This window comes from Dama dama, chromosome 22 (genome assembly GCF_033118175.1).
Source record: "Dama dama isolate Ldn47 chromosome 22, ASM3311817v1, whole genome shotgun sequence".
Lineage (NCBI taxonomy): Eukaryota > Metazoa > Chordata > Mammalia > Artiodactyla > Cervidae > Dama > Dama dama.
The window spans coordinates 22,805,568-22,822,137 of record NC_083702.1 but is presented as its reverse complement, the minus strand read 5'-3'; the positions used below and the strand labels follow the sequence as shown (position 1 = coordinate 22,822,137).

At 37.2% G+C, this 16,570-nt stretch overlaps 1 protein-coding gene and 1 non-coding gene across 2 annotated transcripts in view; both read right to left on the bottom strand.

Moving 5' to 3' along the window:
• Positions 1-685: 685 nt before the first annotated feature.
• Positions 686-16,570, bottom strand: part of CREBL2 (cAMP responsive element binding protein like 2) — a 29,198-nt gene continuing 13,313 nt past the window's right edge. The window contains exons 2-4 of the mRNA XM_061125038.1: positions 7,562-7,759; positions 6,278-6,422; positions 686-3,697 (exon numbers count right to left, since the gene is read on the bottom strand). Coding sequence (XP_060981021.1) covers positions 3,693-3,697; positions 6,278-6,422; positions 7,562-7,759 — 348 coding nt within the window. The 3' untranslated portion in view covers positions 686-3,692. The remainder of the gene's footprint in view (positions 3,698-6,277; positions 6,423-7,561; positions 7,760-16,570) is intronic.
• LOC133044141 (U6 spliceosomal RNA) lies at positions 4,942-5,048 on the bottom strand. The gene has a single exon (XR_009689883.1). It is a non-coding gene; the product is annotated as a U6 spliceosomal RNA (small nuclear RNA).

The following is a 16,570-nucleotide window of genomic DNA, read 5'->3' as shown; positions in this document are numbered from 1 at the left end:
TTTAAGGGAAGGTGATTTTAGGCCCATCACTTCTTCAACTGGGTGCCCTTGTGCAGTCCACATTCAGTAGCAGTCCTGGCTTTGATTCATGATACTCTGTAATTTAGTAAAGTGGATGGAATAAGGGAAAATGAACCAGGTTACCTAGCAGCCTGAAAACCTGCTTTATGCAGATGATTACTGCCAGGTGGAACATTAATTGTTCTTTAGTCTAGTTAATCAGTAAAGTTCAGACGCTCTGCTGGGTCCAACTCTTTGCAACCCCATGGACTGCAGCATGCCATGAAGGCTATTATTGCTAAAAAGAACCTCCAGCTATACCATTCCAGGTATAGACATAATGATGTAACTAAAAAGGCTTCAGAAACATAATACCTACAACAGTACATATTTAGATTCTAGTCCATTAAATATGTTTACCTTTAACAAATGACATTTTAACAACAGTCAAACCCAGGCGCACTTAATTTAATGTAGTTCTTTACTAAAGAAGCAGTTTCTCATAACTCTTTTTAGCCTATCAATGACTCTGGAAAGTCACCCTTCCCCTTTTTTACAGAGGAGGAAACAGTCTGAGAGATTAAATAATCCAAGGTGACTCAGAAAATGGATTCAAGACCAGTTCAGCTCTTTTTACTATGCTTATACAGACATACCCCAGTACTATGAAACAGACAACCTGAGATAGCTGTGAAGATATTTTATTTTTCATAAAAATATAATTGTACAATGCTCTTCAGAAAAAGGATTCCTTCAATGCCCCCAAATACCATGTGGTTTAGAAGTCAATTTCCTCTCTTTTAAAACTAAAAATGTAATTGATAATATGCAACTGATTTTCTGATATATCACATTTATGTTTTTCATTTTTATTAGCCTTTAACTAAAGGTGAGTCCAGTTTAAACCTATACTTTTTATAATGAGCCAAATCAAGCCTATTACAATTCAAAGATGATAAAATGCTAAATGGTGATGCTGATAAATACTGTCAATTAGCTGGTAAAGAGTGATACGAATTTGCTGCAGCAAGATAAGATTCTGATTCAGATATATTAGAAAGAGTTTAGATAAAAAAAAATTTTAAGAACATTAAATATATCCTAAAATTTGACCTAGTCAAACTTATTCCATGTTATATTCAGTTGCCCTAGTACACGGCAGGTCTGTGCTAAATTAATGACAGAATATGACTGACCTAAATACATAAATATATTTCCCTCCTTACCTTCCTCTGGGAAAAAGGAAAAGTACTATGTCTACTCAGAGGGGCCTGAGCTCACTGACTCCCCCCTCTTTTGTTCTCTTTCCATCTGTCTTGTTGTCCTTACAAGTAAGTAAGAGATGCCAGGATTTCAGCGTGCTGCCCCCTAACTGGAATGGGGCAAGAAATTCTCCAGCTGTCTTCATCAGTGACGTTTATTAACATGCTTCAGGGGGCCCAAGCGTGCAGCCCGCACAGTACCCAAAGCAATCGGTACCCAAACGAACTTTTCTTGGTTTGATCTACTCCAAGATACCAAATAGACAGGTTTCAGAATAAATTCAAATAAATTGTAATTTACTTTCACCCAAAATTATACATCCTCTACCTGAGGACAAAATCAGTCCCCTTGTAAAGGGCAGCAGGGGAACAGCTTAAAGGACCCAGTAATTTAAAATCACAACCAGAGAAGAAACACTTGGAGCACAATGGAGACATTCCATAGAAGAGCCACATTCATTTGGAATGTTTGCTTTGAAAACAACTCTTCTGGGAAATTCAAAAGGTACTGAACAAAGCGACAGAGAGTTAAGTCTTGGGTTGTTTTGCAAAATAAAAATATACATTTGAGTAGACCAGATGGCAAAAACATAACCCAGTACAATCTGAACACTGTATTTAAAACACTTAAATTCTGAAGGCCTGAATATTAACAATCTATCTATATTTATGATCCAAAAAAGACATTAAATACTCTTAAACCCCTAGTCCTTCAGAACAGAAAGACCCAACAGACTGGGCTAGTGGTTTATCAGTTGTCACAAAGGACTGGACTTGCGATCTGAGTCTGTGACCTACGCACAAGAGAGTTTTAGGAACTCAGGGAGGCACTTAATTCAAACGCATGGCCTCAGAGAAGGGACGGAAGTACCTTGTCACCTGAAACTATGTGGTCCGTCTCATGTTCCACCTCACAGACAAGCTAGACTAGAATGCCTCTTCCTAAACTATTTTGTGACAAAACACATTTTATTTGGAAACCAAATGTTTGCTTTATCAGAGCAAAGAACAATTACAATTTAGCAGCAACAGAGACCACAACCTCCTTATTTAACTATGCGAAAGAAAAGAGAGAGTCTTAAAGTGTCTCAGTGGGGACGTCAAAAGATTCCCAGGTCTGAGTGTATCATATGAGTGTGATTCCTCAACCATCACTCCATTTGGTAGCCAGGAAGAAAGCAAAGGCACCCATGATGGGAATCGGAGAAAACGCCTCTGCCCTCGCCCCTCCCACCAGGCCCCCTGGCGGCGGTGCTGGGTACGACTCTGGCTCCAGTGCTTCACGCCGGAGCGGAGGCAGGGCCAGGGCCGAACCGGATGCACACCCGCAGTCTATTTCTCTCTGGCTCAGAATACATTCATAAGGAAACTCAAGTCAGGGAAGAAACTTAAGTGTTCTGGTTATGGCTAAAGCCATCTGACCCACCAGCAATGTGTCCCTCGTTTGGTTCCAGATCTCCTGAGGCAGAAACTCCCATCTCAGCAGCTAATTTCATCCCGTTGTCTTTAGAAAAATTCTCCAAATTAGTTGACAACACAACAAAATGTGTGTGAACATTCACTCCTCCCCTCCCCCATATACATATAGAATACATACAATAGAAACACATACATACATACTCTGGGTTGTCAAGATGATATATGCTGCTGAAATGCCTAACAGATTACTTCTTGTTTAAAAATAAAAAGTTTGACTGATTATTCTCCAAGTATGGATCAGGCCCTAATAAACTTGTATAAATACAGTTTGAAAAGACAGCAATTAAAGTTTTAAATAGAGGCTATCTTAAGGGCTTTCTTGATGGGTTAATGTGTATATTATTTAAAACAGGCATATCATTATGGATTACAAAAATAGAAGTGTATGTATTTGTTACTATATATTCACAGCTTATGCTGGAATGGCTCACAGGAGAAGTCATGGTTCATGCATAAAATAAACATGACTCAAGTAAATATAACGAAATCAGATTAGGTCCATAAAGGCTGAGGACTTAGTAGTCAGTCATCAGCCCATTTGGTTTCTCTTTGTAGGGCAATCAAAAACATGAAAGGAAATGACACCCAAACACATATACACATACAATTACATGAAGTACATGGAAAGAATATAAATTAACCAGTAAAGCAATGTGGAGTTGAGGTGCAAAAATACAATCTTCACTCACTTTCTTTTCTTGTGCTTCCAAGCATCGCAACATGGCAATACCAACCAGAACAAGTCTGAACGTCTGTAAATTTTCTAAGTGTTGAAAATCAAAGCAAAATTCTTTGAGATCTATGATCACACATTTTGCTAGAAACTGCAGATTTACAGAGATGACTGAGCAGTAGGTAGTAAATGGAGCCAAGAAGTACAATCTTGCCTATTCATCCTCCACAGGGTCAGAATATTGGCTTCAGTCACTGACTCATAATTTTATATGATCTTCACCCTGAAAAATAAAGTTACAAATGTAAGAATGTTTTTAAAGATAAAGAGGTTTGGTTACTCTGGTTTTTTTTTGTTTTTGGTTTGGTTACTCTGTTTTAAAACGAATTTTTTAAAATTTAGTATCTGCAGGAAGACTATTTTTAAATATAAACTGAAAGAAGACTGAACTGGCTTTTCTTCCCATTAATTCAATTTAGACTAAGGCAAATATTACTTCATATAACAAAAGTGATCAAAAAGCCAATCCTTCAATTTCATAAAAAATTCTAAAAATAATTTTATTTATTTTTGTCTATGCTGGGTCTTTGTTACTGGGCGGGCTTTCCTCTAGTGTCAAGCAGGGGCTATTCTTTGTTGCAGTGCACAAGAGTCTCATTATGGTGGCTTCTCTTGGGGAGCATGGGCTCTAGGGAGGTCGGGCTTTAGCAACTGCAGCTCCTGGGCTCTAGCGCACAGGCTCAACAGTTACAGCCCAGAGGCTAAGTTACTCCACAGTATGTGGGATCTTCTCAGATCCGGGATTGAACTCGTGCCTCAGATTCTTTACCAGTGAGCCACCAGAGAGGCTCGCATAACAGTTTTTTTAAAGGATAAAAAATTTATAACATTTCCTTATAAAAAAACAATCACAATGATGAAGAAATCAACACATGACACCTTCATTCTAAAATATAGCCTCATCAACAAATGGTGCTGAGACAACTGTATCTTCACATGCAAAAGAATTAAGCTGGACTTCTATCTTATACCACATAGAAATATTAACTCAATAGATCAATGATATATAACACCTAAAAGCATAAAGCTCTTAGACGAAAACGTTGGGGCAAATTTTCATGACCTTGGATTTGGCAATGAATTGTTAGATAGGGTACCCAAAGCATGAACAGCAAAATTAAAAATAGATAAAATGGAGTTCCTCAATGGAGTCTTTTGTGAACCAAAGGACATTATCAAGAAAGTGAAAAGACAACCTATAGTATAGAAGAAATATCTGTAATCATATATCTCATAAAGGTCTAGAATCCAGAATATATAAAGAACTCTTACAACTCAACAACAAATGAAAAAACAACTCAATTAAAGCATGCGCAAGGGACATAAACAGACACTTTTTTCAAAGACATACAAATGGCCAGCAAGCACATGAAAAGTTGCTCAGCATCATTAAGGAAAAATGCAAATGAAAACCACAATCAGATGCCACTTCACCAGGAAGGTTACATTTTTTTTTTTTTGAACAGGAAAAATATGGAACACTTCACGAATTTGCGTGTCATCCTTGCGCAGGGGCCATGCTAACCTTCTCTGTATCGTTCCAATTTTAGTATATGTGCTGCCGAAGCAAGCATGGAAGGCTACATTTTTAAAAAATGGAAAATAAAAAGTGTTGGCAAGATGTAGAGAAATGGGAAACTTCATATACTGTGATGGTAATGTAAAACATTTCAACTGCTGTGGGAAATAATTTGTAGTTCTTCTAAAAAATATAGAATTACCATATGACCCGGCAATTCCACTTCTGGTATATACCCAAAACAATTGAAAACAGGCACTCAAATGTATACTTATACACGCATGTTTATAGTAACACTGTTTGCAACAGCCAAAGGTAGAAACAAATATCCATCAATGGATAAATGGATAAATAAATTGTGGTATATATGTATAAGAGAATATTATGCAGTCATAAAATGGAATGAGATACTGATACATGCTACAAAGTGGATGAACCCTGAAAACATTATGCTAGGTCAAAGAAGCCAGACATAAAAATGTCACACACTGTATGAGTCTATTTATACAGAATATCCAAGAACAGGTAAGTCCGCAGAGACAGAATGCAGATTCACAGTTACCAGGAGCTGGAGGGAGGGTGATAGCGATTAACCACTTTTGAGTGATTAATTTTATGCTGTGTGAATTTCTCCTTAACTAAAAAAAAACCCTTATGGTGACGGGCTACTGAAATAGACAGAGCCTGAGCTAGGTGAGGACAGGTTCTACCACTATAGCTGTGTGACCCTGGGCACTTTACCAAGCTCCTGTACTATTTCTTTATCTATAAAATAAAAAGTACAATTATACTTAACACAGTGACTGGAGGAAATAATTAAGATAAATGTAAGTGAAACTACTTTGTAAATCAAAATCAAAATAAAAGGTATTGTTATTATTAACAATAACTAGGGGATTCCCTGGTGGCCCAGTGGTTTGAACTTGGCACTTTCACTGCTGTGGGCCTGGGTTCAATCCCTGGTTGGGGAACTATGATCCCAAAAGCTGTGCAGTGAGGCCAATAATAATAATAATGACAACTACTAAAATGGTACACTTTCATTTATCTACTAACTCTACTTTTTAAAACTGCCATGAATTTATCAGCTGCTCTTTATAGACCCCATGTATGTAACACATTCCAATATTTAGAATATAATGCCATTTCACTTGGTTACCAGTGTATTACAAATGACATCGCCATTTTATTTTATTTGAAAACACACAGCAAGGGAAGAGGTCAACAGAAAGCCTGCTCTGAGTCACTCCTCTGAAGATAAACTCTCCCGCGTACCGTACTCACAGGAGTTGCTGTTAGCCTCCGTCTTCCCAGCCTTCACGTGCCTGCTTGCGTTCTGCTGAGACTTGCTCTGCTCTTCCCCAGTGAGCAGGGCCTTTATTTCAGACGGGATTTTACCTTGGTCCATTGCCATGCACCATTGCTTGTACTGAAATATGAAGAATATAGTTGAGTACAATTCTACTAGTCAGGCAGAAAATCCTAGACAGAATAACTCCCATAACGAGAGGTCAAACTGGCTACTGGGAACCCCACCTTCTACTGTATTCCCACTCATGACCTAGGACATGGATGAAGCCTGCTATCTTCAGAAAGGGGGGTGAAAAACTACCATTGAACCTCCTTGTGATGTGCTGGAGTGCTGCTCAGACGTAAAAGACCTCTCTGGCTAAAATAATACCTTCCTGTGGAGTGCCATGCATCAAAATTCATCTCTTTGTGCTGACTGTCACATTATTATTTCCACTTCTAAAGTAAGTAATTTTGTGATTTCCTTTCTCTAGTTCATAAATATTCACTAAACATCTACTTTCTACCAAAGTGTATACTGTAGACTTTGGGGCTATAAAAGATTAATCATCCGAAGATTATGTCCTCCAGTGGCTTCCACTACAGGAGGTAAAAAATAATTTGTAGTCAAATACAGCGTATTAAAAAAAAGTCTCCTAAACAGTGTGCATCTGGACTCTCTGCATGCCCAACTTGACCTTCTAAAGAGCTGGGGCAGCTTGTCCCCATGTTAACGATCATGTTAGTATTATCTCTCTCTTTTCCAACCTATCACCTCCTCCCCTGAGATTACAGTACTATCAAGGTTTCTACTCTCTTTTATATGTCTACAGTCACTACTTGAAATCTGAACGAATGAGTAGAAGCAGGCTTAATAGTATCATACAATGCATACTGTTACATATTGTTATACTGCTTTTTCCACTTAGCAATATATTGTGTCTTTCCAGATCAGTACATACATATGTGCACTGTGATTTTCATGGGCTGCAAAGTAGTCCAATATATGAATGTAGTATAATTTATTTAACCAATCCCTAACTGTTGAGCATTTGGGTTATTTTCCTTTTTGTCTCCTATCATAAATAATCCCTTAACGAAATAGCCCCTGTCCACTCCCACCAGGAACATACGAAAAATGAGTATTTCCCTATATTCTTGCTAACAGATAAATATCCTCTCTCATGCTCGTCAACGGGATAGCTGAAAACTCGTATCTCCAGGTGTTAATACAGTTTAGGTTGATTGTTTCATGCATTTACTGACAGACTTTCTTACCATTTCCAGTTCCTCTCTAAGGGCACAAATGGCTCTTTCCCGGCTGGATACCAATTCTTCCAAATACTGATACCGCAGTTTTTTTCTGGCCCGGCATTCTCTTGCACTCTGCCGGCTCCTCTCGAGTTTTGCCTTCAAGTCAATTTTGGCTGGCTTTCGACCACGTTTGCCGGGCTTCTTCACTTTACCTCCAACCACCTTAAGCAAGAGAAAGAAGTAGTCATTTTTTTTCTTAGTTCTGAGTCTAGGAAAGAGACTGCGGCTGCATATTAGCAAGGAAAACATTTACAAATAAATAAATAGAGCCCACGGAACTAAGAATGCACAATCCCATCAAATGCCTTATGATTCTTTGCTTCATTTTTTTTCTGATACTTTTCACACCAAGAATATGGAAGAAACAGTTTAAGTGTTCATTATTTCTTCTAAACTTTTTTTCATAGTAAACTGTACATAGCTTTATAGTAAACTTTGGGCTTCCCTGGTGGCACAGACAGTAAAGAATCCGCCAGCAACGTGGGAGATGTAGGTTCGATCTCTGGGTTGGGAAGATCCCCTGGGGGAGGCATGGCAATCCCCTTCAGTGTTCTTGCCTGAAGAATCCCCATGGACAGAGAAGCCTGGCGGGCTACAGTCCACGGGGCTGCACGGAGTCGGACACGACTGAGCGACTAAGCACAGACTCACAGTAAACTTCCTGAACCACGAGCAGCTGGATAACAGAAAACTGCCATTAAATATTTTGTTCACAAATGATTTTTATTAACAAAGTCATAAGTAAACAAAAATCAGTATTGAAAATTGTAAGTTCAGTATGATCTCAATCTTACAAAACAACATATAGAAGAAAGGATCTTAATCAAAGGTCAGTGAGGACTTCTCTGATAAGTGTGATCAGAAAAAGCTGCTTTCTCATCTGTATTTTTAATTATTTTCAGTATTTATAATTAGAAAAATATAAAATTTTTATTTAAAATTGTGTGTATATATATATAAATAAGTATGCATCCTAAGCAGTTTGGCTCTCAATTCCCTCTTCAAATTTGTTGAGCCCAAAGGAACACACAGGAAGACCCTGACATTTTCAGGATAATTCTCTCCTGCCATTAGAAGTCTATAATTACAACCCTGGACTGTCTCAGGAGATTCCGCCTGCTCCCACTGGGGTCACAGACCCCAGTCCTCTCAATCCCCTGCTATTCAGTTACCTGCACAGGCATGGGTTTTTGGCGACTGGCAAAGTAATCTAATCTTCTTCATTGTTTAGTTTTGGAGTTTCCCCAAGTTCTTACACAAGATGTAACTATGAGATAAAGGTAATGAATTTTAAAGTACATGAACCTGAACTTATACATCAAATGAATTTCCTTTAAAGGAGTCACTTTGAAAGGGCTACATTTATTCCAATGAATAAGCTTTCTCAAAAGCTGCTTTTGGAGCCAGTTTCTTACAGGCCACAACACAATACACCATATTACTTTCAATTGATACATTATTCTTTAAATTCCCAAGCAATCTGATTGTCCACTTTGTTTATCCAATGAGGTTCCAAACGATGTCTAGTTCTTTCTGAAGATTACCCTCAGAGAATAAAAATGTCACAACTTCAGTATACTGAAAGGAATATTACTGAGGCTTTAAAGGCAATTTTAAAAGAGAAGATGAAAAACTCAAACACTGGCAAATCACTGGACTAAATGTAGAAGTCTTAACCAGGTAACAAAACTTAAAGGATCAATCTTCATTTGGATATAAAAACTCTGATTTGTCTGTATGCTTAACAAATAATACTATACATCAACAATGCCCAGTACCCTGTAAAGATAGATCATTACTTGGTATCATGGTTAGGTCAGGAAAACCAAACTTCATATGTGAATCAACTACATTTACCAAATCCAGTGTCATAACATGACAGCTAACTATTGCATCCAGCATTTTATAGAGTGGCTCTGAAATGAGACTAAATACTCCAAGGCTCTTGGAAAAAAAAACTTTCCTTTTTACCACCATCTTAAAAGCTAACTGCTTCAGTACTACTCCCAAATTAGTTTGAACTTTTCAAAAACTGGTCTTTTAAAGCTTTCCTATTCTTTATCATCACATTTTTTTTTTAATTTCAGTATAATAATATACAAGCCTGGGAACTTTTCTTCAGAGTCAAGTATACAATTAGCAATTGCAGGGTAACTAGTTGATCCAAGTATTATTATGCGCTAAATTTTAAATTATGCTTATCAACTGTACAATTTTAATAAAGTATTTCAAAATATCCCTTTATTAAAATAAACTATATTTGCTATTGATAGTTTTTAAAAAGCAATATATTTACAGCCTAAACCCATGTCCTTAGTGAAATAAATGGTAATCACATCTTTTCTTTATGTAGTAAAATGAGTCATCAATCACACACCATTACAAACCAGTACCTTCATATATTGCTGTTTTCTTTTCTTTTTTCTTTTAAAAATTTTTTTTTATATTGCTGTTTTTAATTAATTAATTAATTCAGGAACGGAATTCAGGAATGGCACCTTTGAGAAGTCAGAAGGACATAGTGTACTGCACAAACCACTGATTTTTTTTACACAAACTTAGTGTAGTCATAAAAATCAAACAAAAGGTATAACCCTTTGTTTAGTTTTGACGGAAGTAAAATATTTAAATTGCAACTGTTTCCTTTTTTTTAATTAGAAAGGCACAGTAAATAAACCCAGGGTTCCTGCACTTTATGTCATCTGTAAAATTACATTTAAGACCATATAACCACCACTTCTCTAGCTTAATTTTTCCTCAGTAATAAACTGAAATTCTGGCTTTTGGTGCCAGCTAAAATCTGATTAGTGTACCAGTTTTCAAGAGAGTCAAGCACATCACAGGATTATAGTAAATCTTAAGTAAAATAATGTATGAAAGCACTTTGTTTAAAAAAGGAGGGGATTGTTATCATACAAATGCAGGTTAGTATAATAGTTGCCTTAAAAACTGAACTTTATATATTTCATAAGCCGTAAACCTTGGGGGATGGATAAGGGAAGTTAATTAGAAATGAGGAACCAGGAACTAAAAGTGAAATCAACCCCACAAATTCCTTAAATATGTCTGAAACAAGAGTTAGTCTTATCAATGTTTCTTAAAATTTTCATAAACTCAAAGGCAACCACATACTCTCTTGTTCTCTGAGGAAGCACATTAATGTGGCTAAATAAAAGTACTAATTTTTGTGCACAACACCAACTCCAAAGAAAATTATTAAAATAACTCCCCAATTTAACTTTTTTTTTTCTGTTCTAATTTTACTTCTACTAACATAGGGCCACATAAAAGTTTAAACAGCTGTTTTTAAAACAGTGTACTTCTTTATCCACCAACCATTTTACCTCCTTTTCCTCCCCAAGACACATTTGTTAGCTCAGGACAGAAGGTCCTAGGGGAAACACTCACAAGGCCTGTGTCCCTAACACCCAGCATTAAGAAAAGCAACCTGCTGGCCAATGACTTTTCTTGCCCTGCACAGCAAACTTACTTCACAAAGGGGGATATTAGGGATGTTAGATTTTAGTTGCGTGTTGCATGTGCTCAGTCACGTCTGACTCTTTGCAACCTCACAGACTGTAGCCCGCCAGGCTCCTCTGTCCATGGAATTTTCCAGGCAAGAATACTGGAGTGGGTTGCCATTCCCTTCTCCAGGGGATCTTCCTGGCTCAGAGACTGAACCCACATCTCTTGTGTCGCCTGCATTGGCAGGCAGATTCTTTACCACTGCGCATTCTTTACCACCTAGGGTTTCACAATGAGTTCACAATAAATGTTTAATAAATATGACAGATAAAACACAAAAGACAGATTTCCCTGGCGGTCCAGTGGTTAAGACTTCACACTTACAATGCAGGGCGTGTGGGTCTGATCCCCGGTCAGAGAACTAACATGCCACGCAGCCAAAAAAATATATTAAAAAATAAATAAAAATTTAAAAAAACCACAGAAGACATTCCTAAGTAACCAATGAGTCATAGAAGAGATCACAAGGGAAATCAGAAAAATACTTTGAGATGAATGAAAAGGAAAATACAACATACCAAAACTTATAAGATACAGCTAAAATAGTGCTCAGAAGTAGCTACAAACACCTAAATTAAGAAAGATTTTAAAGTCAACAACCTAACTTTTCACCATAAGAAACGAGAAAAAAGGAGAGCAAATTAAACTCAAAACAAGTTGATGGAAAGAAATAATAAATACCAGAGTAGAGATAAATAAAACAGAATGAAAAAAACAATAGAAAAAAACAATCAATAAAACCAAAAGTTGGTGCTTCAAAAAGACCAACAAAATTAACAAACCTTTAGCCAGACTGGTTGAACAAGAGAGAACGTTCAAAACCCTAAACTCAAGACTGAAAGAAAAGACATCACTATTACCTTTACCAAAGTAAAAATGATTACAAGAGAAGACTATGAAAAATTGTATGCCAAAAAATCAGATAACCTAGTAGAAATGGACAAATTTCTAGAAAGATACAAAGTAGCAAGAGTGACTCAAGAAGGAATAAAAAATCTAAAAAGACTTATGACAAATAAAGAGACTGAAAGAGTAATCAAAAAATTTCCCATAATGAAAAGTCCAGGTCCAGGTGACTTCACTGGTAAATTACCAAGCATTTAAAGAATTAACACTAATTCTTTACAAACCCTTCCAAAAAAGGAAGAGGAAGGAACATACCAAGTTCATCCAATGAGCCAAAATTAGCCTGATACAAAAAACCAAGATATTATAAGAAAACTATAGACCAACATGTTTTAAGAATATAGATGGAAAAATCTTCAATAAAATACTAGCAAGCTAAATCTAACAGCATATAAAGAGGATTATACACCATAAGTGGGTGATTTATCCCAGGAATAAAGGTTCGTTTAACAACTGAAAATCAATTAGTGTAATACACCATATCAATAGGAGAAAAGACAAAAATTACATGTTCATCTCAATAGACTCAGTAAAAGCACTTGACAAATCCAACACCCTTATATGATTAAAAAAAACAAACCTTCAAAAAACTAGGAATAGAAGGGAACTTCAACCTGGTAAAGGGCATCTATGAAACAAACACCCACAGCCAACATCATGTAAAGATGAAAGACTGAATTCTTTCTCCAAAGATCAGAAACAAAACAAGGATCCTGTCCTCTCCGGTCACGTCTATTCAACATCGTGTTGGAGGTTCTAGCCATAGCAATCAAGAAAAAGAAAGAAGGCATTCAGGTTATAAAGGAAAATAAAATTATTTCTATTTGAGGGTGACATGATCTTACATACAGAAAATTCTAAGGAATCTGCAAAAAAACTATTAGAACTCATGAGTTGAACGAGGTTGCAAGATACAAGATCAATGTAAAAATATCAGTTGTGTTTCTACACACAATGAACAAGCTGAAAATGAAATTATGGAAACATTCCATTTAGAATAGCATCAAAAATAATAAAATATTTAGGAATAAATTTAATATAAGAACTGCAAGACTTGTATACTGAAAACCACAAAAATCATTGTAAGAAATTAAATGATATAATAAAAAGACATTCCATGTTAATGGATTGGTAGACTTAATACTGTTAAGATGAGTACTCCCCAAACTCAGCTACAGATTCAAAACAATTTCTATTAAAATTCCAGCTGACTTTTTGCATAAATTGACAAGATACTCCTAAAATTCATATGGAAATACAATGGGCCCAAAATAGCCAAAGCAATCTTTTAAAAGAACAAAGGCAGAGGACGTCCACTTTCTGATTTCGAAACTTATTAGAAGCAATAGGAATCAAGACTGTGGTACTGGCACAAGGACAGACATACAGGTCAATGGAAAAGAACTGTAAATCACATGTAAGAGACATATCCAGAATGTAACACTCACAGTCAACAATAAAAAGATAAATAATCCAATTAGAATGTGGGCAAAATATTTGAACAGACATTTCTCCAAAGATATATGCCAATAAACATATGAAAAAATGCTTAATGTCATTAGGGAAATGTGAATCAAAATCATGAGATACCTCTTTAAACCCACTAGGATGGCTATGTAATCAAAAATATAGCCAAGAACAAGTACTGGTACAGATGTGGAGAAATGGAACCTTCATACATGGTTGATGGGAATGTAAAATGGTGGCCACTTTGGAAAACAGTTTGCAAGTTCTTCCAAAATATTAAACATAAAATTACCATATGACTCAGCAATTCTATGTCTTGTTATATCTCCAAAAGAAATGAAAGCATATGTCCACATAAGAAATTGTGCACAGATGTTCAGGGCACCATCATTCACGATGGGTAAAAAATGGAAAGCACCCAAATGTGCAAAGGTTGATGAACGGGTAGCAAAATGTGGTGGATCCAAACAGTGGAATGTTGTTCAGCTATACAAGGGAATGAAGTGCTGATACACGGTGAAACATGACTGAACCTTGAAAACATGCCAAGAGAAAGAAGTGGAAATACAAAAGGCTGTATGATTCCATTTATACAGACTGTCTAGAACAGGCAATATATAGCAGCAGAAAGTAGATCTGTGGTTGCTTAAGGCTGAGAAGGGGAGGGAGAGAATAGGGAGTGACTGCTAAAGGGCTTTTTGTTTGTTTTTTAAATTAATAGATTGTTTTTAAAATCTGTTTTCAGTTTATAAGAAAATTCAGCAGAAAGTACAAAGAGTTCCCATATATTCTCTCTCTCTCTCTCTCTCTCTGCCCACACAGTTTCCTCTATTAACATCCTGCATTAGCATGGTACATTTGTTACAACTGATGAGCCTCAAGTTGGTATTAATAAGTAAAGTCCATAGTTTACTTAAGAGTTCACTCTCTGTGTTGTATAATTCTGTGGGTTCTGACAAAAGCATCATGTCGTGTATCTGCCACCGCAGTATCATACAGAATATCTCCACTGCCCAAAAATCTCCTGCACTCTACCTATTCCTCTCTGCTTCCCCTGAAACCTTGGCAAGCACTGACCTTTATTACTATCTCTATAGTTTTGCCTTTTCCAGAATGTCACGTAGTGGAGTCATATAGTATGTAGTATGTAACCTTATTCAAACTGGCTTCTTTCACTTAACAATATGCATTTAAGTTCCTTCACACCTTTTTGGAGCTTACTAATGTGTTTCTTTTTAATCACTAAATAATATGAGTAACATTCCATTATATGGATATACCTCAGTTTATTTATAAGGGATTCTTATAAATGTTCTAGAATTTTCAACAGACAGTGGTGATCACTGCAAACTCTGAATACACTAAAAAAAAAATCACAAAATTGTATATTTGTAAAGGACGAATTTTATAGTACGGGCAATTTTTTAAAATGACATGAACCTTAGAGAACAGAAAACAGGAGCAAAGGAAGAATGAAGGTGCCAAAGAGACACAAGCAGATGAAGAGGAAAAAAACGTGACGGGGGTGGAGGGTTTATGAGTCTAAAAAGGCTGAAAAATAAGATAAAACTGCTGCATTTAGGCAAGAGGGAGAGAGGGCCTGATGCCACTGGCTCCCCAGTCAGTAGGTTTAATTTCCGTAGAAAGAGGAGCCATGATTTAGGTGCAAGTCCTTCAGGGGCTTCTTCAAAGGAGGAAGACTCCAGAGTCTAGAGGAAGTCTTATTCCAAAGATTTTTGTATCATTTTACTTTCAGTGTTTTCAGAACAAACAACAAAAACAAATTCAGAGCCAACTCAGGGTGTGCAGGGAGACAGCACTCATTCTCTCTGCCGACAAGCCCTAACCCTAACCCTAATAATGTGGTAGCTCACATTATTTCACACCACTGGAGGAGAACACAGTTATCCTCACCTTTTTCAGGTAAGGAGGGGAAAATTCATTTCTTTATTCAACAACCATTTATTGGGCACTCACTTTGCCCCAAACACTGTCAAACTCTAGAAATGTTAATACAAGAAGATAGAGTCCTTACCTTTAATGTATTTTGACTCGTGAAATGCAGCAGACATGTAATAACATTATAAAGGGCAGGATATCAGAATACACAAAGGTGCTGCTGGTAAGGCGATGTGCATGCACGCGTGCATGTGCGAGCACGTGCGTGCACACACACAACATGCACAGTGATCTCTTTATTTCATGGATGACCTAATTTTTTTAAATTTATTTTTTATTGAAGGATAATTGCTTTACAGAACTTTGTTATTTTCTGTCAAACCTCAACCTGATCAGCCATAGGTATACATAAATCCCCTCCCTTTTGAACCTCCCTTCCATCTCTCCCCATCCCACCCCTCTAGGCTGATACAGAGCCCGTTTGAGTTTCTTAGCCATACAGCAAATTCCCGTTGGCTATCTATTTTACACATGGTAATGTAAGTTTCCATGTTACTCTTTCCATATAGCTTACCCTTTCCTCCCCTCTCCCCATGTCCATAAGTCTGTTCTCTATGTCTGTCTGTCCATTGCTGCCCTGTAAGTAAATTCTTCAGTACCACTTTTCTAGATTCCATATATACGCCTTCAGTTCAGTCACCCAGTTGTGTCCGACCCCATGAATCGCGGCATGCCAGGCCTCCCTTTCCATCACCAATTCCCGGAGTCTACCCAAACTCATGTCCATCGAATCGGTGATGCCATCCAGCCATCTCATCCTCTGTCGTCCCCTTCTCCTCCTGCCCCCAATCCTTCCCAGCATTAGGGTCTTTTCCAATGAGTCAACTCTTTGCATGAGGTGGCCAAAGTACTGGAGTTCCAGCTTCAACATCAGTCCTTCCAATGAACACCCAGGGCTGATCTCCTTTAGGATGGACTGGTTGGATCTCCTTGCAGTCCAAGGGACTCTCAAGAGTCTTCTCCAACACCACAGTTCAAAAGCATCAATTCTTTGGCGCTCAGCTTTCTTCACCGTCCAACTCTCACATCCATACATGACTACTGGAAAAACCATAGCCTTGACTAGACAGACCTTTGTTGGCAAAGTAATGTCTCTGCTTTTAAATATGCTATCCA